Source organism: Pagrus major, chromosome 8 (genome assembly GCF_040436345.1).
Source record: "Pagrus major chromosome 8, Pma_NU_1.0".
Classification (NCBI taxonomy): Eukaryota; Metazoa; Chordata; class Actinopteri; order Spariformes; family Sparidae; genus Pagrus; species Pagrus major.
The window spans coordinates 18,966,448-18,989,654 of NC_133222.1; the positions used below are offsets into that span (position 1 = coordinate 18,966,448).

Below are 23,207 nucleotides of genomic sequence, written 5' to 3' on the forward strand. Positions count from 1 at the left end.
ATTTGGTTACAGAACCAGAATGTCTTTGGGTTTCAGATGAAATAAGCTCTCCGGTCTGGAGCCCCGAAACAGACAAGAGTAAAAAATGTGACAAAGATAATGTTACTTATTAAATAATGAAAAGTGAGTGTAAAAAACATATGAATTTTTTAGGTATATGTAAATTTAAATTAATTCAAATAGTAGTAATCAGATGAGTCAGAAATATAACTAAATAGATTTATAACAGAAAAGTAACAGATGTAATTTGTCAGACCTAACCTAATGTTTGATGTTATTCCAGTTTACATCCATTCCTAACTCTCCAAATACAACTGTAGAGGGATGTTGTTTCAGCATCTGTGTGCAGGTGATGACGTATGATCGAGTGCTCCCCCCAGTGGTCCAGCAGCTGTACTGCAGCCCCATAATCGTAAAAGTGTTTAAGACTCAGACACTTTATTGATCCCTGAGGGGAGAAATTGGGCTATGTGTCGACTATATATACTGTAGATAACATTGACGTGTAATTGACAATAATTGCTAAAACAGAATTAAAAGACTCTTAAATGTACAGACCATAAAGACGGTTACTAACCACTGCAGTGATTCTGAAGTCTTTATTACTTTTCAGTTCAAAAACTATAAACACACAGCAGGTAACATAGGTGGTAAATATATGTAGGTGTAGCACTTCCTCCATACAGGCAAAGGTCCATTATTTTTCAGAAATTAATCACCAGTTCAGAAACTGGAGGAAATTCATCACTTATTCTCTTGAACATTGTATTGTACAAATAAAAAGTGCTGTTTGCAAAAACAGACAGATTATAAAAGACAGAAACCTCAATGGGATGTTTTCTGGCAGTAATTGTCGTTTCCAAACAACTTGTTGATGTACCTCAAATGTATTAAGTGACTGGTGAAATCTGAAGGCAACTTCGGAGTTTAGTCTGCTGGTGCTGCTGCTACCTTTACCCTCCCTCTGTGTGCTCACTTCAGCCAAACAGCAGAATCTCCCAGTGGTTTAACTTTCTGCCCTGTGACCAAATAGTTGCAGATTTGATCCTCAGTCATCCCAAACAGTATATAAAGCACAACAGATTTATTAACAGTAGTAGTGGCCTATGAGGAAAGCCCTGGATTCCCACCTCTCTGATGTGGTCTAAGGCCTGTAACACAACGTTTACACTTTTTCTGCTGCATCTGCCATTTTCCGTCAAACTCCACTTTGTTTTTCTTTTTTTACAATCAACTTTCTCTGACAGGGACAAAAAGAAGAAGAAACACCTGCCTGATTGGCCCGTTCAACTTATCTTTACGTAGAATTCATTATTATACCTGCACAACCGACTTTACAGACTGCTGGAAAATTAATCACTTGACACAGCTACATATTACAGAAAGGCTTTCGGTCTAACTACACATACTTGGGCCAGGTTTCACAAAAACCTCGAGAAATTTCTCTCGTCCGGTAAGTGAACAGGACATCAAACTTGTTTTAAATACACTTTTGGAAGTCTGGCTTAATTATCACAGACGGACGATTTACTCATCACTGCTGTATAATTTAACAATATAGTGTAACTTATAATCAAAGCTAATCTCTTCATTTTACACCTGCACAAAAGTTTCTTTTCTCTGGAATGCACACAGATATCAAGCTTTTCTACTCTTGGCATGCTCAACAGAACAAAAAGGGCATTTTTGTTTTCATTACACTGGCCTGGTCAAATATTCTCTTAAAATACATACTGTAATTTACCGTGGAATACCTTCATTTTAAAAAAACTGGATCTAGCCAAACCGAACTCACAGGTGTATCAAGTGTTGACATGAGCTGCAATATGTAAGAATTGGCCACCCGTTGAAGGTCACTCCAAACAAATAAAGGGGCACCGATCAGCAGATGATTACTGCTAACTGTAGCTGCCGTATGCTAGGTAGCTCTGTTAGCCGTGCAATTAGTGGGAGCTCGGAGTGGTATTCGGGACAGGCCAGGCCGGGGTTAGATAGTTGATATCTCCACAACACAGTACATATAGATATTTTCGTTAATTTTTGAATGTTTTAAACCAAAATTCTTACATATTGCATCTTTAAAAATATGGCACGGTAAATAAACAAAGAACATACAAACACCAAGCTGTTACATATGCAGGCATAAAAAATACACTGGTTCAGTCGAGTCCATATTGTTAAAATATACAGTAGAGGAGACTATCTGACATCCGTCCTCAGTCATCTGTCAAACTTTAAAGAAATCATCTTTTTTTTTTTTAAATTGGGACATTCAGTTTTGGCAAAAATACAGAACATTTTCACTGATAACTTTGGATTTCACAGTAACAGTAAAGAAAAGACACAAAAGAAAAGAAAATCAGCAAGGTAACAATAACACCAAGTGTACCCGAAGATAAACATCACCATTTGCACTCTGCTGCATTGTACCTGCATTTAAAACAACACAGACCTAAGAGGCATGTGGAGGCAGCTACACAGCTGAGCGGTTACCACAGAGTCTGGACACAGATGTGGGCAATTCTCTCCTTTTTTGTCTGAAAGGTTCCTGCCCGTCTTTGTTGAGGTGAAGTGTGGTTCCCTCTGACCTTTCACCAGTGTCTCGTCTCTATTAAATCAGCCCGCAGGCTCAGTCTCTTCAGAGTCTCATATCCTACCACAATGAGCACCGACGTGGGCAGCGAGGAAATGATGCGGGCCGACAGCCCCTTGGTCATCCCCCAGAGGCCCTCCTCTGCCAGCAGCTGCTTGAACGTCTCGATGACGGATGATCGTCCCTCCACCTTCAACAGACAGGGGAGTGTTAGACCATCTCTGGTATTTGCAAACAAGGGAGATCATTACTAAAGCTACTAAACTATTTGATAGGTATGATTGATATGATCAAAAGCTCCATGATAGCAGCTAAATGAACGTTGACGTAGGGATGCAACAATTTTTAGATTTTGATGGTGTAATTATTGTCTGAGGAGAAGTCCCGGTTTTGTGGTTTCACATTTTTAATCCATTCATTTATTTCACAACACTAAGGACATATAAATTAGTGTTTTTATTTAGAGGTTTACTGTATTTTGTCCCCACAGCATGTCTTTGTTGGCTTGCTTTTTTAAACAGCTGGTGCCTTTCTAAACTATTCATATAAAAAATAATAAATTAAAATTGAGTAGTTTTGATAAAAATGACAGGAGGAAACTGAGGGCATCTCTCATGAAGCTGTTCCACCCTTGAGGGAATAACATGCTGTTTTGGTAAGTGTTCATTTATAAACGGTGCAATGCTCCTTTTCCTTCTTTGTTGGTTTACATTAGCCTGAAAGTCTTTTAATTATGTCCCTTTTATAGGAGTGAGAAAAGAAACGCTCTGTGAAGCTGAACCTTTTCGGTTACAAAACAGTGACAGTTAAACTGTGGTTAATAGTGAAATCGGTTAACGCTGCACCCCTACACCTTGAGGTAAAATTGTTTTGTCAACTACTGCTTCCAAAGATTAAGAATAAACTTCCAATTTCTACTCTTAAGGCAACAGGGATGAAACGTCTTTCCAGTGGTAAACAAACTAAAAATGTCAACATCAACAATTCCTTTACCAAAGGAGAACTCATCTACTGAGGAAGAGTGGACCAAGCTGTAAAATTGTTGTTCAGGGAATCAGGGAAGACTTGCAGCAAAGGGCCACCAGTTGGAATCAAACTCAGGCTGCTGCGGCGAGGACACAGCCTCCGTACATGGGAAGCACTCTACCAACTGAGCTACTGGGCTGCACGCAATGAAATCGTATGTCAGCTAATTTTATGTTGTATAGTTTGTCTTCCTGGCTTAGAGATCTAATTTAAGTCAAGCAAAGTTCTGCTAACAGTCTTTGTTCTGAATGTTTAAGCACCAAATGTAATGAAATGACGTGTAAAGAAAAGGAAACTAATAAAAGAAGTGGGATGTACAAAAACATCAGCTACACACAAAGTTCTACTTCCATGTGCTGTCAAAACAGTTTGTTGTTCAATTGCAACAAAGAGCAAGTTGAGAAACTGTTGCGTAATGTTCAGAAAGAGGAAGTGTATCTGCAGAGAGAAGCAGCTGACTCCAGCTGTATTTAGTGCTGAAATATCACTGCAATGAGGGCCAGACTCAGTTATTAGTTCTGCAGATTTATGAACAAATAGACTCATGTTCTCTACACCACACATCTGTTGCCTTGTACATATGACTCTTCACCCTGGATTAAGACAAATTTGTGTTGGTTAATTCTTGCTCCTCGTATCAAAGTCTAACATTGTCTTTAGTTCACCTAAAAGTCAAAGTTTTTTCTGTCCTTCCAAGAACAAAATCTTCCTGGCAAATATAATTTAATTTACGGGTTACTTTTTAAAATATAAACCCTTGTCACTTTCTCAAATATATATATTCATTTGGTGCACAATGGTGGCTTCAGTGTTTACCTGTACTCTTGCTCGGACAACATCCATCGGGTTGGTGATGGTGGAGGCGGTTGCTGCTGCCATTGGTCCTGCCAAAGCCTGCAGAATCAGATGAGGGCACTCAGTTGGTGCCATCAACGACAGCTGCTCTGTGAACACAAAGGATATAAAAACATTGTACGGTCAATATATTTAAAGATCACTACAGATTTGTTTAAGTAAAGCTATAACTTGCCTGAACTGTTACAGAAAAACACACTCTCACAGGCATCTGATTCACTTCTCTTTTCACCACCTTTTTTAATTGGTACTGTATTAGTTTTGTACATTTTTAATATGTTGACTATGACTGTGGATCATTTTACAAGAGGGGGAGTTTTCTGAGAACAGCTACTATAAACAACAACTAACTGGGTGTTGACTTACCTGCATAAAAATGATAAAAAGGCCACCAGAGTGCACTGTTAGGGATGTACGTGAGTAGTGATGCCACGTAACCCCTGTAAAATCCCCTGAAGCCATCGGCTGCAAATATCTGCACCGTAATGTCCCGAGTTTGCCCGAAAGTCAGTCTGCGTTTGGAAGTTGCGAGCATCATTTTGGGTTTGGCCTTGAAGCGAGTCAGGTGTTCGCCCTGTCCCTGCATCATCAGTTGCTGAGACACAATGTCGATGGGCACAGTGATGGTCTGAGCCACCAGGGATGCTGCCCCTCCTGCCACCACCGACTTCACCGTGTTACTTGGAGAGTACTGGGACACATACTTGCGCACCAGCTCGTAGGTGGTGATGTAAGCCTGTCCTGAGACCAGGGTGAACGTATTGACCATAAAGCCACGGTAGAGGCCTTGCACGCCCTCAGCTCGCAGGATCTTGCAGAAAGCATCCAAGGTGCCGGAGTAGAGGGCCTTCCCCTTCTGCACCTGGAGCCGAGTGCGGATGAGGCTGGCTGGGTAGACGGTGGCCCTGGTGGTCAAGGTCATGAACACGCCCAGGGAGTAGAACTTCCTCTTGTCCAGGTCCTCCCATTCGATAATTTGGATCGCACCTTTCTGCTGCATGGTGCCGGCTAAGGCAGCGCTGTACCCCTAAAGCCACATATCTGCAGTCGTCAGCCCTCCGACTGCATTCACACCTGCAAACAAGAACATTCAGCGTCAGTAAATCTCTGATCAAATGTAGAAACATTGCTGGATCCAGTTAAACACCACAAGTGTTTTTTGTGTAATCCAGCTGACACACAAATCAACCAACCAACAAATGGACACATAGAGTGTCTCAGTATTTTATCCTTGGTAGTGATTTGTTGAGTTTAATTATTGACTTGTTTAGCATATTTAGTTTTGCCTAGCTAGTACTTTGTTTTGTTTTTGTTCAGAAAACACTGTGGGCACCTTCTGTTACATAGGTAGAAGGGCAGGTAAAGTACCATGATGCACCTGGGGGTTGGCCTATGGTTTTTTTGTTTTTTAAACAGAGTAGGAGAGGCATACAGGAACTGATTTCTTTGGTGTTGATGGTTTCGTTTCCAAAAAAGAGCAAGCAAGCAAACGAAGAACAAAGAGACTTTGACTGGACAATGCACTACTTTTGCTTGTGTGCATTACAAGCCTGTGGTGCAGCAGTGGATTTAGATTCTGAAGTTGGATTAAAGCTGCACTATGTAGCTTTGGGGAAGAAATGTTACTCAGAAGACAAAGATCTTCATTGGCTTAAACAAATTCTTTGTTTTCATGACTGAATAAACTGAATAAACAAATTGACCTTAAAGGACAACACAATTTCATACTGTTTTACTACATATTGCTTTACTTTTACTTAAAACCATACTGTTGTGGCAGACCCTGCCACGTTTCTGTTCTGGGGACCTTATTTTCCTCTGAGAACAGCTTGTGGAAAAAATAAATGTTGCTGATTTTATATGATGACCTTACGTTGGGCCCCAGTGCATCAGGTGACAGATGCAATTACATGGTTTGGCCACTAAGTTGGCTTCAGAGCCTGGTGCACTTCCTGGGGGCTTGCATAGTGCCCCTTTAAAGTTTGATTTTTTGACAAATGGCAGCTGCATCCTTCATGCGATTGCGACTGCACGAGAGAGAGTATTTTAAATCAGGAACTCGTCAATACCTGAGCAAACCAAAGAGGGAGGCTCTGTCTGAATTTTCAGTTCAGTGAAGCATTCATTAAATCTCTGCAGAAATGATCCAATGGCCCGCTGCTTCATTGGGATTGAGGAATAATTAGTATGTTACATTAATTTTCAAGCACAGCTGTTCTAACAACACAAGGGACCAGTCACAACCTGATAAACTCTCTGTGTATCAGTACATCTGTCTTCCGCAGAGGACGATGCAGAGGCTTGAAGTAGCATGCTACACTCCAGTACACAACACGCTGGTACTATCTAACGTTTCCTTATGCAGCAGGAAAACAAAGGACAAAGCGGACAGGTTTGACTGCGTGTTGCAGGGCAGGGCAGGACGGCCGCTGCACAGCTGCTGTTCAAAGCAGTGAAGGCCACTCTGACTGACAGCTACACAAACATCTGATTTGTTCTCATCTGCATCTTTAATTACACACTAACAACCGGGCACAGTTTCCTAACACCGCCACATGAGCGTCTGATCGGTTAATCGACCCGTTTTTATTGACGTCTCGCAGCGGTTGAGGAAGCACGTGCAATGTCACAGCGTGTACTCGCGCTGTGTGTTGGCTAGCTAGCAACATGGTGACACACGTTAGCTGTGTTAGGAAGATTTAACGCGACCACACCGATTAAACTCACCTGTGAGGGGCTCATGTGGTTCACCTCCCACCTCCGCGGTCACTGTTACAACGCTGAGCTGCTCGGTTGAACTCAGACGGCCTGCTCTGCCACAAGGTGGGTCATGTCTCCCGTCCATTACTGCTGCGAGCAAACATTGTCGAGAGGTGAAAGGTCATGAGCTGCGAGCCACTGCAGCGTGTTCTTCGTGTCAGACAAACTTTTCCTGGATAAATAACGTGCTCTGAAGACAGTTTTCTCCTCCAGGTGACCGCCGGGACGGTTATGTTTACTTAACTAGCGGTTTGATTAACTAACCTAAATGTGACGATGGCGGTGCATTCAGGGCCCGATGCAAACGTAGAAGTACCAATTAGCTGTGAAACCAAAGCGTCAAATTAGGCAACTTTTGATATTGATGATCAGATTTTATGTGCTCATTTTATGAAAATTCATATTGAAACTGTAAATAAGAAATTTAAGATGAATGTTGACATAAATGTGTTTGATGTAATGTTGCATTTGAATTCTATTTGTTATTTGGGGGAAAAATCCACATTCATTAGAAAAAAATGACAGAATCCAACTCCCCTGCACTTTATTAATGATCTTAACAGAATAGCACCTCCATATCTGATGTTAAGAAAACTAGATATTTTATCAAATTAATATAATATGCTTGTAACATGAAAATATTAACTCTGGCATTGTGAATGTAAATATAATTTTGTTTGTTTTTATGTTGTTGGACTATTTTGTTTTGTATTGTCTGAATGTTTTTATGTAATTTAACTTGTGTACAATAAGGTCTTGGGAAAGAAAAGATATTGAAATGACAGACCATGTGTTTTTTTCATGTTGGGTAATTCATACGTTTTGGCTTGATATTCACACAAAAAAATCATTTCCCACCTTATATGAAAACTGGTATACCAATTAAGTCTAAGTGATTGATTGACTGATTAAGTGATTGATACTTTTTTGAACATTGCACAGCTAAATGTACACCCATCCATCTAGTGTATATAGCATTTCTATTCTAATATACTTTATATTTTTATTTGAGTATATTTTATTTTATTTTATTTTATTTTACTCTTAGTCAATTCCCACCTCACGCTGCTACTTTGTGTATTGTTCGAACACTGATTGTTTCCCTTTGCTGCTATGCCACACTGAATATCTCCTACGGGGGATCAAAAAAGGTACATCTTATCTTATCTTATATTATTTTATATTATGTAGTGTTAAATCGTTACATTTGTAAGTAACAGTAAAACAGCCAGCACCAGCATCTGAATACCAAACAATAATGTAATGAATATTTCACATGATGCATAGAGTGTGCTGCAGATTGTAAGTCTTGCTCTATAAGCTACAAGAACTACATTTTTTTCATAGGGCACAATAAGGTTTTTATCTCTGACCAAGGGCACTTGAATGCGACAGAGATCACTGCAACGACTTTCAGCGTTGGTTCATGGTTGGCTGGAAGTCGGTCAAAGCGCTTGGAAGTCGGAGGTTCCATGAATGCAACATGAGTACATCGTCACATCTGTGCTGTGACGTGGACGTTTTAAAGTCACAGTAGACATGTAGGGTCATGTTCACTGACTCCATGTTCCTGTGTTTACAAACTATGGCAGATGTTTAAAAGAATGACCAGAACAAGTTATTTGCAGTATGACCTTGTAGAGGTTTTTTTTATGTTTGATGTCACATGTCAAATACACAATTTATTTGTACAATTTAATTGTGTACTTTCATTATATACTTTTTGGGTGACATAAATCCAAATGTCTCTTCATGTCTTTGTAGAACCAACATAAAGGATTCTTTCAATCTAAACAATTAACAAATCATGATTAGTTGTATATGAGCATGTGGTGTTTTGTTAAACTTCAACTATCAACAGAATGTGAATTATGATGTATTGCGTTGCAGAGATATCTACTGAAATAAGCATGCTAACCAGCTGGCCATGGCTCATCTGGTCTAGAGTACGAATTTGTCAGTTGGCTAATTCTTACATATTGTACCTTTAACGTAGTGAGTAAAAAGTTTGATATTTGCCTCCAGAATGTACTGGAGTGGAAGTATAAAGTAGCAGAAAATGAAAATACTCATGTAAAGTACAAATACCTCAAAAATCAGTTAATATTAGTTTCACTCCAGCACTGATTATGACCAAAAAAGACAAAATAACCTAAGGTCCCCTCAGGTCACCTGATAGTAACATGACAACATTTATGACAAGTGAGGGAGCCATCTCATGTCACCTCCTTCAGATCTCCAGTTACTGTCAGGAGTCTTTGTTGTATTAGTAGGTAGCGGCATGAATTAAGCAATGCATGGTCTTCCTATAGGATGCAACGTGTTGTAAACGTGCTGGTTCGTGCCTTTAAAAGGACTTCAGCCTGATGTTTTGCTGTTTTAAAGTGTTTTTATTATTATTTTGTCAGTGACTGGTGAGTGGGCGTGGCCGTACAGCTCTGCGCTCTGATTGGTCGGCTCGGTGTTGCCAGTGCAGTGCCGTGAGAACGGGTCGTGTTGATTTCAGAAGTCATCATGGCGCTCACTTCCCCAGTCAAAGGTAAAGAGATGTCTTCTGCTAACCTTACCTAGCAAGCCGACGTCCGCTCAGTTGTTTACCTTTAATGACAGGAATCGATTAAGAAAGACATCCTTCCCCTGAAAATGGCTGTCGGTAGCTTTTAGTCAACATTACATAAAGTGTACCGGCGTCAAACTGCTGTGAGACATGAAAGCTAACAGTAGCTAGCTTGGCACTCTTTGCTGTACAACTAAAGCAAGAGCTGTTAAATAAGCTAACACCGCAAGCTAAATGTGTCTTCGCTTTGCTGAAAATGTCAAACCCTTCGCTGTAGTTGAGCTTAAAATGTCTTCAAATTGCTTTTCTTATCTCCTCAAGACGTTCAGCAGTAGCACGATAAGTACTTAGCGAGTGTGCTTCACGATAAGGACCAGTGTTAGCAACTTGAACCTTAGCTAGCTTTGTAGCTGTCTTCATAGCCTGTCGTGAGGACACATACAGAGATGATTTAATGCATGAGGATGTCCACAGACAGCACTGTTATCACCACTTAACACATACACCATTCGCGTGTAAGATTGTTATAACAGTGTGTGATTTTACAGTCATATTAATCTTAGGGAGGATTGCCTTTTCTTTAAACACCTAACGGATCCGAAAGTGGGATTAAAAGCCAAAGCAGACACACAAAGCTGTGTAATGTTTTAGTTCAGCTGCTAATTTCCGCAATCCTGCCATAACAGCAAAAACACGTTCTCATAAGGATTTATCTCCAAAGGATCTCACTAGCGATGATCAGTATCTTTGTTGTGTTTCTAGTAGTATGACATTACTATTTGTTTTCCATTTTGCCTGCTTTGCATCAGGTTGTGGCTTTTAGTATTTGCATCAAGTTAATTAAAAAAGATGAGCAGCACACTGGCTGACAAAATCATCTCAGTGACTGTGAGGCAGGACAATTTGAGCTAAGGTTGTTTTCATGTAAAAAGCAGTAAAACATGGGAGTGATCAGCAAGCTGCTTGTGAATAATCTGACAAAAAGACCAAATCCCTCATGTAAATGTGATGTTTTGTGATGTTCTTGTACCTGTGTAATTTAAACTAATCTAGATTTAGATATGAATGTATGTTAGAACGAATATTTGGACAAAATGTTATGATCATTTCTTGATTAACACAGTTGGTGGTTAACCCAGTGCATTGTAAATACGATGCACTGGATTTTGGACCCCAGGAAGTCTAGCTGGTGCCAAGTGCATGCAGCTGATCTGAATCCTTTTAAATATATAGATGTTAAATGTATCTGTTGACAAAGTTAAATGCACAAGTGACAGTTTAAAATATTCTGCTGCATGTTTTGCTGTGGAGTCAAGTACACAAACACTGTTCTCATGTCAGTGTTTGATTAAAGCTTTGTTTCAAAACTAGTTTGTGTTGCTTAGGTAAATGAGAGCTAAATTACAGCGTTGTGTTTATTTGTCGTCTTCTTCAGCAGCAGTGATAATGCTCCTGCTGCAGTGCCCCACCACTAGTGAAATACTCAGGAAATGCTGCAGATAAAGAAGATATGAAACCACCAGTGTGTCATTCACGTTGGCTTACTGTCAGATTGTAGGAATCCGACTAAACCAGTTGTGTTGTGTGAACTTTCATCATGCATATTCATTTGTGTCTCATCATTGAAGACATTTTTACTTTTGTATTTATTCATTAAATACATATTTAAGATATGGGAAATCTTGGAAACGTGCAGTTTCAGGTTCATAATGATCAGAAAAAGTGTTGCTTTCCAAGCCAATAGTAACCTGAGAGCCAGTCTTACAGCATGATGTCCTGTTTTGAGACCAGTGTGTAGTGCTGTGCCAAGACTCAAAAGATTATTTTGTCCATAGGGGCTCAGCACTTGCTTAGCTTCATTTTTTCTCAAGATCTTAAAGGAGAATTTCATCAATCTTAAACAGCTACAACATGACTTGACCAACATTCGTCTTTTGGCCCAAACTAATCACTTTTTGAGTCTGCACCATTATTGAGTACAAATCTGATACAGACATTTATTATTCTGAGAACCAGAGACAGGACAATTATACAGTCAAAAACCTTTTGGAGGGCTAAAGACATCTCTGTTTTCTTGTCTTTTTGGTTCAGGTAGCCACATCCTGTATTAGCTAACATAACTGTACTTAAAGACCTGAAAGAAATCAATAAAACCAGAAAGATAACTTTCACTTCTTTTTCCTGTGTAATTCAAAATTGGAATATTCTTGATAGTTTAGACCAAATGCTCAGCTACTAATAACCACTATAATCCAGCATAATATGTGATAAGACAATTGTATAGAAGCACTATGTGCACAGGAAAAGGAGGCGTACTACCAGTTTCTTAGAGTTGTGCCTTGTTTTAAGGCTAGGCAGGTAAAGTAAGGACTACTTGGCTTAATTTCATGGAGTGAACCTGGCTTACCTGCAAGCAGACATGCTGAGACCAAAAACAACAAAACAAAGAAGGAGATTTGAGGTGATCACAACTGGAAATTTCCTGTACTTGTTTTGAATTGTAGTTGCTAGGCATGAGACGATATGAAAATTTAATGTCTTGTAATGGGGATTCACAACTTTGTCCAAATAATTATCAAAATATTCTTAAAACTTAAATAAAAAACAAAGTGCCCTCAAACATACTGGAATCACTTCAGCATTACACTTTGTTAGAAAAAAAAGTCTCTCTTGTTTTTGTGAAAAACGATCAAAGAATCTTAAGTAAGAAGTCATCATAAAGTCTTCCGGCACAAATATAAGACTATTAAATGGTGGTAAACTTGTCTCCCTGTCGTCTTTTAGTCTGGTATCCATAGTATTTACACACATCTGATTTAACATGTTTTTGTGAGGGATACAATGTGCAAGCCGAGCCTTCAGTCATGGTGACAGGCTTAGGTAATTCAGAATAAATCAGGAAATATAAGATATCAATATACGACAGTACATCAGCGGGCTAGACAGCTTTTTCAAATCATCCATGTGAGGATATTCAACATTATCACGGTAGTGAAAATTCACCACAATCAACTTATTGTCTGCGATAAAATATTTTATTGTCCCATCCCTTACCTTGATAAATGTTTGTTTTCTCTCTGCAGAGCACTCATATAGCCATCTAATCGACACACTAGAAGATGGCAGGTTCAAGTTCTTCAATCCACAGAAATTAAACGATCCAAGATATGGTGAGTTCAGGCCCTTTTAAATGCACATGTGGATATCTATCAGCATATTGTGCTATACAGGCTACAAATAAGGTGGTGTTTTCCAGCATATCAGTGTGAACATGTTTGCATGTGAAAGGTCTCAGAGTACATTTGTAAATACACCTGTAGATGAAGGTAATTCTTGACTTAACCTTTAAGAGCCTGAATTGCTGTTGTCAGTGCACACCCACTTCACAATTACATTTAATCGCACATTGTTTACTGTGGGAAATTAACCCACCTTTTTCTGTTTGCTCTGTGTAGACCAGCTGCCTCTGTCCATCCGTGTCTTACTCGAAGCAGCGATACGTAACTGTGATGGCTTCTACACAAAAGAGGAGGACATCCAGAACATCCTGGACTGGCAGCAGCAGCAGAATAAAGCCGAGGTGCCGTTCTCTCCAGCGCGAGTCCTTCTCCAGGACTTTACGTGAGTTTCGCATAGAAGACAGCTGATCCACCACGAGTTTGCATAGAAGATTTTTAGGGAAGGAAGGAAGGTTATCATTTCTTAGTTTCCTTCTCCTGTTTCCTTTGACAGTGGTATTCCTGCCATGGTGGACCTGGCAGCCATGAGGGATGCTGTGGCCAAACATGGCATGGACCCCGGCCTGGTCAACCCTAAATGCCCAACTGACCTCATCGTAGATCACTCATTACAGATTGATTATAGCAAATGGTGTGTTTGCTTTTATATTTTCCATTTTTATATTGACAATAAGCTAAAGTAAGTAAAAACTGACACATACTTGACTTCTGATCATTGGATATTTTTGTGCTTTCATAAAAAATGCAATCAGTAGAAGTAACTTATTTTTTTATGGCTTGTATTTACGTAAACAACACGGTTATTCTTATATATATTATATTTTGTAATACAACATTTATTTTTGTCTCCATAGTGCCATACAGAATGCTCCAAACCCAGGTGGAGGTGACGGCCCAAACCAGAGCCAGGGTCCATCCCGATCCACACCCTCCAGGCCGGTGTCCAGAGGAGGCTCACATTGTGGAGGCCAGCGGGGCTCCTGTAGTAAAGTCGCCTGTAGTGACCCTCCAGCCTCCCCCGCTCAACCAGCGTCTGTCCAGCAGATCGAGAATACACCTCTCCTCTGCCCTTTCCACCTGAAGCCTGTGTCTGAGTGAGTTTGATACGTGGCTGTTCATCTACAACTCTCCAGCTGTTTGTAACATACGACATTGCTGATATCATAAGATTCTGATAAAATAATTCAGTTATGAGATGAAATGATAAAAATTACACTTATGTTTGTCCAAGTGTTACATTTTATATTGAAAATTCTGATTGGAATTTGACTCACATGGAAATCAAGTGCACATGTCACTTCTTTTGTTTCAGCACTTGTTTCAGTGAGTTGACATATTCTCACTGATTTAGTTCCCGTTTAGCATGTTTACCGTTAATTTGCTCTTTTTTTCCACAGACCCGAAACAGCTTTGAAGAATCAGGAAATGGAACTTATCAGAAACAAAGAGAGGCTTCAGTTCTTTAAGGTACTGCAAAGAGAAAATCTGTTTTTATTATGTCAAAACAGGCAATCAGAGGGGGAGAAATGTCTTAAAGGAAAAAGTTGACATTTTGGAAAATATTGTTGTGAGTTAGATGAAAAGAAGACAACTATATTTCAGTTTTTGATAACTTTTACTGAGGAGCAATAGAAAGCAACCTGACTGGAAACATCACAACTATCATGGTTTGTGCACAGCTCAGAACAGGAAGGCTCTACAGTGGGTGATTAAAACCACCAAGAACAACATCGGTAGCTATCTACTGAGCATCAGTGATTTCAGTGAGGTCAGAGCCCAACCCTAGCCATAGTCTGTTCACCCTGCTGCGAAAGATACAGAGGTATCTGCTGCCGTACCACCAGACTACAGAGCAGCTTCTTTCCTCAGGCTAAGAGACTCCTCAGTTCATCCTCCACACTCCCCCAAAATAATAGTTTAGTTTTTTGACTTATTAGTTATTAAGTTAATTATATAACTTTGTTTTGTGTCTAGCATAAAGGGACTACAACCAGCATTTCAATATACAATCCTATGTTGTAGAATGATAAATAAATGAACTTCTGCATTTTGGCTGATGAGAATAATATGTAGAGGACAGAACAAAACAGAGTTTGTACCTTGAGTGAGACACATAGTTTATTGATTTGCTAACCATCACTCTTTTCCTATACTTTGACCAAACAGTGGTGTTCGAAAGCATTTAAGAATGTGAACGTGGTTCCTCCGGACGTCGGTGCGGTCCACCAGGTGAATCTGGAGTATCTGTCCAGAGTGATCCAGGTCAGCGACGGCTACATCTACCCTGACAGTGTGGTGGGAACCGATTCACACACCACCATGATCAATGGCCTGGGCATCCTGGGCTGGGGTAAACCATTTTTAAACTTTTCTTAACACTTGTTGACATATTGGTCAAGTTGCACATGAACTGTAATTTACAACCATGTTTTTCTCTCCAGAGGGGTTAGGAAATAAAATAAATAAATAAATAAAATCTCTTTCTCTGTTCTAACCCTAACCCTTTTTTTTTTCTTTCCCTGTGGTGCTTTTCCAGGAGTTGGAGGAATCGAGTCAGAAGCCGTGATGCTGGGCCAGCCAGTGTCTCTGACCCTTCCTCAGGTGGTGGGTTGTAAACTGGTGGGCTCCATCAATCCCCTGACCACCTCCATAGACGTTGTCCTCGGCATCACAAAGGTACCACTGCTCTGCTGTGCTTCATGTCTCATTAGGACTATATTTCTTCACACATGTTCCAGTGAGACACACTAGTGAAGGACAGAAGAATATAAAAACACTCAAAATACACTCAAGAATAATTTCACAGGTGTGAACTATTGAATCATAAAAATAGAAACTTGACAAGGACGAACTTATCAAAAATAAAAACTGATACAGTATCATCCATCATGTGGTACAAAAAGTGACATTTCCCATTTGCTGTACTATCTGTGCTAACGTATTATGTGTGTGGATTTTCCAGCACTTAAGGCAAGCTGGGATTGCTGGGAAGTTTGTGGAGTTCTTTGGACCCGGTGTATCCCAGCTGTCAGCTCCTGACCGAACCACCATCGCCAACATGTGCCCCGAGTACAACGCCACCGTCAGCTTCTTCCCCGTCGACCAAGTCACACTCAAGCACTTTAAAAAGACAAGTGAGTCAGCCGAGAGCGTAACTGTTTATTGAGCATTTTTGCCTTACAGCTGCAAACTGGAACAGTGGTTTATCCAGTTCATTAAGTTATTCTTGGATTTATTCTATATTTAGTCTGAATTTACAGAGTAATTACTGTTGTTTTTTCAAATGCTTTATTGAACAATAGAATTATAAACATCAAGGCAAGTCGACCACGGTATTAAAAACCTGGGCATGTGTCTGAGTAAGAGAGAACGCAGGCAAACATAAAAGAAAATAAAACCGTCAAATCAAACTATTAAAAGTCATTAAATACAATAAATTCTGCTTCATGTATATAATATTATGCCATTAAGAAAATTGTTTTTTATCAACAAATTGTATCATTTCCCTGTCATAACTGTAATTCCTAATATGCCCGTGTTCAGAAGTAGTAGTTATGATTGCAACAGTTAAATCTGTAAGACGACACCATCATTTTGGCTGACGTGTCATATTTTACCTTCCAGATTTTACCCAGGAAAAACTTGAATTGCTGGAGTCTTACATGAAGGCTGTAAAACTTTTCAGAAGCTATGAAGACCCCTCAGAGGACCCCCAGTATTCTGAGGTAATGTGTCTGTTGCTGTAAATCCTCAGAGCACTTAAGGCTCATTTATGCTCCATTTATATATGAAAATAGATTCAACCGTTTTAAACGATATAACCGTCACTGTCCACAAACTTTCATGCGCCCTTCGCATTGGTATGGATGTTAAGCCGTACAACCACGAGAGGGCACCACTCAGAGTCAGTGGTTCTCACACGAACCTCCACTTTTCCTTCGCCATCGTCCAATACAGATACTGAAATACAGATGAAATGAACCCAGAATACGAACAAAAGTATCTTCTTCTTCTCGTCCTTACTCTTCTCCCGAGTAACAGAACAAATGGTGGATAAAGTCTCATTTTTTGTGTAATATTGGTTCTAAGACCCTCATGATAGCTATATTCTGGGTGCAGCAGTAATGGCACAGTTTTTTATAGTAAAGTGAAATTAAACCTGTTCTATAATCGGCAGGTGATTGAGATCAACCTGAGTTCCATGGTGCCCTATGTGAGCGGACCGAAGAGGCCTCAGGACAGAGTGGCAGTCAGCAGCATGAAAGAAGACTTCCAGAGTTGTCTCGATGAGAAGGTAACATACAATAAATACTCTGTTAGTCCCTAGACTAACAAGTATGACTCAATCAGATATTTGGACTCAGGCTCAAGGTTATGCTGGTGACACATTGTTGACATGTTTTTGAGTGTTATCTAACATTTCTTTCATTGTCCTTGGTTTCCCTGCAGGTTGGATTCAAAGGCTTCCACATCTCTAAGGCGAAGCAGGACATCCGGATTCCTTTCCTGCACGGTGGTCAGGAGTATCAGCTGGTCCACGGCTCGGTGGTCATCGCAGCCGTCATCAGCTGCACCAACAACTGCAACCCGTCTGTCATGCTGACTGCAGGTAGGGCACTGAGTCAACAGATGGAGCTGTGATCAGATTTCCTCTGAAAATAATCCCAAATGTCATCTGTGAATGACTCAGTTGATGTGAAGTGTTTCCATCAAGCATGAATCTATTTCTAGCTGCACTCTCACGTCTTTACTGTTACTTACAATAACAATACTCTGCTTTGTGACACTTCTCTTTGTGGTTACTCAACATAGGCACATTTGCGTAATGCAGCTGTTTTTTGTGATTGACAGGTCTACTGGCCAGGAAGGCTGTGGAGGCGGGGCTTGTTGTCAAACCTTATATTCGGACCAGCCTGGCTCCTGGAAGTGGCATGGTCACTCACTACCTCAATACCAGTGGAGTCCTGCCTTACTTTAGCCAGCTGGGGTAAGCATGTGTACGCAGTGACAACACACACACACAAATACCCCTTCAACTCCAAGGCAATGACCCAGAATAAACCCACCTCCCCTTGACTGAAGTTAACCGCAGCTCTGACATAACTCAGGTTTGGTTTTAAAAGAGTAACTGGTTCTTTTGGAGGTTGTAGTTCATGGTGCTGCTGAATTGTTCTGCGTTACACTGACAGGTGTTAATGTTTTATTTAGTCCACCCCCTTTATATCAACTAGGGCAGGCTAAATAACAGAAACCTCTATTAATGCAGGACTGTTGTTTATCAGACTGCATTAGTTTTAGCTAGATTTATAAACTGACAATTGAATATATGTTTATATAAACTGTCAAAAATATAAAATCCAACAACAAGGGTCAACCATGTGTTATGAACTTGACAAACAAGATTTAAAAAGGCTTGTCTCCTGGCAATGTTTAAAAAAAAGTAAAACGGCTATTTTTAGCATTTAAAAAACCTGCATATACACGCTAATGTTGGTGTTAAAGTGGTATTCCTTCACATCACAGGTTTGAGGTGATTGGTTATGGCTGTGCCACCTGCGTGGGGAACACGGCTCCGTTACCAGAAGCTGTTGTGGATGCAATCAAACAGGTAAGAGCTCCATAAAGATACATCAAGCTGTTTTTGTAGATCATTATTAAAAGTGCATCTCGCAACAATCAAATCCGGATCATCTTCTGTGTTTTAGGGGGATCTGGTGGCCTGCGGTGTTTTATCTGGCAACAGGCACTTTGAAGGCCGCCTGTGTGACTGCGTGCGAGCCAACTACCTTGCCTCCCCTCCCCTGGTGGTGGCTTATGCTCTCGCGGGCACTGTGGGAATCGACTTTGAGAAAGAGCCTCTGGGTAAGGAAGGCACACATCGGGAAGCTGCTCCTCTAAAACCTGACGCTCATTAGCGGATTTGGCTGATGACATTGAAGAATTAGTGGTTTGGTGTCTTGTGCAGACTTGTATCAGCCATGGAACAGGTGACAAAGGAGCAGTGTGAGCAGTTTCAGAACAGTGTGTTGTCTGGTAGTGACAAGTGATAAGTCAAACAAAAAAAGAACATTTATTTTACATAAATTGAGTTTTATTTGACTCTTTTTATGTTGCCGGTGCAGGTGTGACCTCAGAGGGGAAGGAGGTGTATCTCTGTGACATCTGGCCGTCCAGGGAGGAGGTCCAACAGACTGAGGAGGACACAGTCATCTCCTCCATTTTTAAGGATCTCAGGGGAAGGATGGAGGTGAGGATATGATCTTTCTTTCATTCCTTCCTTCCTTTATTTATGTCTAATGTGTGTTTCATTTAACTCGAGTGAAGTACTGATGATATGAATGTTTTTCGTTCCCTCTGTGCTCTTTCTCCAGAAAGGGAACACATTTTGGAAAAACGTTGACTGTCCAGATTCTGTGGTCTTCCCCTGGGATCACAAGTCCACTTATATCCGTTCGCCGTCTTTCTTCAGCAAGTTGGTAAGTCTTCCAACCGTCGTGGTAATTATTGTTTTGCTCGTGTCGCCTGATTTCACATAATGAAGTAAGCACAGCAGCAGATTAGACAATAATGGCCTCCTCTGTCTCTACTTGTCTTTCATCTCAGAGTAAAGAGGTCACAGCTCCTCAGTCGATAGAGAACGCTCACGTCTTACTGTTCCTTGGAGACAAAGTGACCACGGACCACATCTCACCAGCAGGCAGCATTGCGAGGGTCAGCGCCGCTGCCAAGTACCTGCAGAGCAAACGGTCAGTTTCTCATCAGACACCGTGGAGACCAGAAATATTAATTCAATGGTACTGATGGAACAATCTCACCACAAGGTCCATCTGTTAGCTGTTCTGAAAAGTGTTATTTCACTAAAGGAGCCAATCTCAGCACATTTTCATAATATATATAAATAATATGGCGGTGAGAGTCATGATGGACTACGAGAAGTCCAGACTAGAGAATTAGAGACGACAACTGATAAGATTTTGTTGATATCATTGCGATTATTGATCCTGCATATTTGTCCAGTTCATCAATCAATAAGTCAGTCTCACTGATTCTTGATGATACCTGTAGCAGTCTGTTGTGTGATTGTCCTGGCATTCCTGGAATTTAAGCCCATGAAATGGTTCTTTACGGTTCTGGTTTCCCATCCTTGTGGTGAATAAGAGATTCTGATTGAGCAGAAGATGAACATTATTTTCAATATTTTCAGATAACGACAGATATACAGTATGTACAGTCTGTGATCTGAATAGGTCAACAAAGGATGCAAGTGTTGTCCCTGAACAAAGTCACGGTTTGTTTAACTGTAGTTAATTTGGTTAAGTCAAATTCATTTACCTCTCATTTTGAATGTCTTTTCCTCAGCCTGACACCACGGGAGTTTAACTCGTATGGCGCTCGCAGAGGGAACGATGCAGTGATGACCAGAGGCACGTTCGCCAGCATCAAGCTCCAAAACCGATTCATCGGCAAACCAGGCCCTAAGACTTTGCACATTCCTTCAGGCCAGACGGTGAGTGGAAGTTGAAAGTGTTACTTTTGAGCTGAAGCATGTGTGTGTAATAACACTTCCTTATATGTCCTCCTCTCGTTCGTCTGATCAGCTGGATGTCTTCGAGGCAGCTGAACGCTATCAGAGAGACGGCATTCCCCTCATCATCCTGGCAGGGAAAGACTACGGCTCGGGGAACTCCAGGGACTGGGTCGCTAAAGGACCATACCTGCTGGTAAATTTCACTACCCACACACAACAGTTTCCACTGACCGATACGGAAGGAAATAAGTTCCACAAAAAGTTTCCACAATTATTTTACCCTGCCTCGCTTTTTTAACCGTCCTCCTGCTTCTCTACAGGGGGTACGTGCAGTCATAGCCGAGAGCTTTGAGAAGCTGCACAAGAACCAGCTGGTGGGGATGGGTATAATGCCGCTCCAGTTCCTGCCCGACCAGAACGCAGACTCACTGGAGCTCAGCGGGAAGGAGAGGTTCACCATCACGCTGCCCGACAGCCTGAGTCCGAGGCAGCAGCTAGCTGTCAAGGTAGGAAACAGGCAGTCGACCCTCAGCTGTGATAACAGTCAGAATTCAGTCAGAAGGTTTGGTTTCTAGTTTTATTAATTGTTTTGTACCCAGGAATCTGTACAAAACCACAATCCTTTATTAAAAAGAGGCAGAATAAACACAGCCTTTACATATTATTGACATTGTGAAGCTGTACAGAGGAACATTTAATAAAATTAATTAAAAAAAACATTTTGCATCATCCTCATCAGATGATCCTCTGAGGGATTATCTGATGATGAGGTCTGTAAAATATCTTAAATCCAAAAGCACTTTGATAACCAGTTCAGTGAAAGTTGTTTCTGTCTTTTCTTGCAGACCAACCAAGGAAAGTCCTTCTTCGTCACCGCAATGTTCGACAACGACATGGACATAATCTTTTTCCGACACGGAGGCCATCTCAGATATGTTGCTCGGACTTTTCTCTGAAACAACCTGCACCCTGAACACAAGCCTACTGAATGTGCCCGAGGTTCATGAACAGCAGCCTTCATCATTTCACCAGTTTGTCCTCAGCACAGATGGAAAAAAAACAGCTCATCAGAGCAGCATAATGGCTGATGATTTGTCTGGTTGAGTCGGATAAACGTCTCCAGACTTTTGGGAGTTATGAGACGCCTGAACTGCTTCTCCATCACTACACATGGCTGGTTCTGCATTTGCATCGGCAGCGTTTCACCTCACAAGACAGGCAAAATAGGGGCGGGAAGAAGTGGAGATTGTAACCTAGGCAACGAACTTTGAACATCTTCTTGTGATTTATTGTCAGAGACTGAATCTGCAGAATACTGAGGGGACATTTCTTTCATCAAGGACTCAGCCGAGAAGAAATGAATCCAGTTTGCTTTTGTTGTTGTTGTTTAACTGACAAAAACAAAACAATCCTGCCTAGTAAGGCTAATATGGTGCTAGGTACTACAGCATGAATACATTGTTTTTTCCACCACAACCAAGTTAATTGTCTAATTTTGTGAATTGCAAAAATTTGCAGAATTGATGTCAGTTCCCTACAGTTCTTATTGCGGCCAAACAATCTCATGTAAACTAAAGTTCTGTTCATATTTCTTTCATCAGATTGCCTTTTGCCAAACGTGCAATTGCCTCCTAATACAGTCGACTTTTATTGTGTGGAAAAAGTGAAATCCCTCTTTTTGCTGTTGCTTGTATCACAAAGCTCCCAACGTAAAGATGTCTCCTACTACAACTGATAGTCTTCTGCATCACATTAAAGGTAAATTGTAAAAGTTTTTCAGCCTAAAGAATCCGTTAATGTCACTCCAGAAAACAGCAGATGCTTCTGAAAGAGTTTGATGAGTTCTGAGCAAAAAGGGTAATTATTTGAAATACATTTGGTGTTTGTACACAGAGTATTTACTAAGTATTATCAAAGTGCAACATTATAAGTTTAAAATTTTAGTCAACTTAAAGCTGGCTTTGGTAAGATTGAAGAAGAACTTTATTAAGGTGCCTAAAATGTAAAAGACCAACAGAAAACTAGTAAATTGCTCCATATAGCTTGTCTGGTGTTTCCCAAATTGATTTTAAAAGATGTTATTATGACCCTTTAAGCCAAAATCTTCACTGTAGCTGCTAAGCTAAAAGCATTAGCTTTATATTTTTCCCGCCATCCTGCCTTATGTGGGTGAATGAGCTAAAACTCATGTAGAGGGTGAAAATTATGTCTTTTCAAACCAATTTGGGATTTCTGGGCTTCCTGAGACCTGGATAATGCTGGACAAGATGTATGGAGCCATTTTCATTTTGTTCCTGGTTGTTTTTTGTTTTTTTTACATTTAAATACAAATCCCCATCAACTTTACCTGACTTTCCATATGCATGTGTGGTGAGTAGATAATGACTGAATTTAAATTTTTTGGTCAACTTCTCGAAGTTAAAAAATAACATTGACAATGCCCTCTGGTGGACAATCTTTGTATTGAAAACACTTTATAAATAACCTTAAGTTTATCTTTGGCATTTTTGGACTTACATTTCTTACCAGTATACATGTTAATGAGGAGCTTCAGTTAAGTCTTTACATTGTTTATCTAAAAACTTAAAGACCAGTTGAAGTTGCGAAAACTGAAACAGCAGTGTAGTCCTATGAAAGATACACTAAGTT

The 23,207-nt window shown here is 40.4% G+C and overlaps 2 protein-coding genes across 2 annotated transcripts; one reads left to right on the plus strand and one right to left on the minus strand.

The window, feature by feature from the left end:
* Positions 1-580: 580 nt before the first annotated feature.
* Positions 581-7,290, minus strand: slc25a44a (solute carrier family 25 member 44a). Its single transcript, XM_073471417.1, has 4 exons — positions 7,202-7,290; positions 4,841-5,548; positions 4,436-4,563; positions 581-2,783 (listed from the first exon to the last, which is right to left on the minus strand). Exons 2-4 carry the CDS (start codon positions 5,472-5,474, stop codon positions 2,592-2,594), a joined length of 954 nt encoding a protein of 317 aa, XP_073327518.1. The 5' UTR covers positions 5,475-5,548; positions 7,202-7,290; the 3' UTR covers positions 581-2,591.
* ireb2 (iron-responsive element binding protein 2) lies at positions 7,215-22,332 on the plus strand. Its single transcript, XM_073471414.1, has 23 exons — positions 7,215-7,297; positions 9,643-9,773; positions 12,875-12,961; positions 13,247-13,412; positions 13,524-13,661; positions 13,885-14,124; positions 14,428-14,497; positions 15,197-15,380; positions 15,567-15,706; positions 15,993-16,164; positions 16,655-16,755; positions 17,208-17,324; positions 17,480-17,639; positions 17,882-18,017; positions 18,554-18,638; positions 18,736-18,892; positions 19,153-19,277; positions 19,402-19,506; positions 19,634-19,776; positions 20,390-20,537; positions 20,629-20,751; positions 20,879-21,064; positions 21,404-22,332. The coding sequence occupies exons 2-23, from the start codon at positions 9,749-9,751 to the stop codon at positions 21,512-21,514; spliced, it is 2,919 nt and encodes a 972-aa protein (XP_073327515.1). The 5' UTR covers positions 7,215-7,297; positions 9,643-9,748; the 3' UTR covers positions 21,515-22,332.
* The last annotated feature ends 875 nt before the right edge of the window (positions 22,333-23,207 follow it).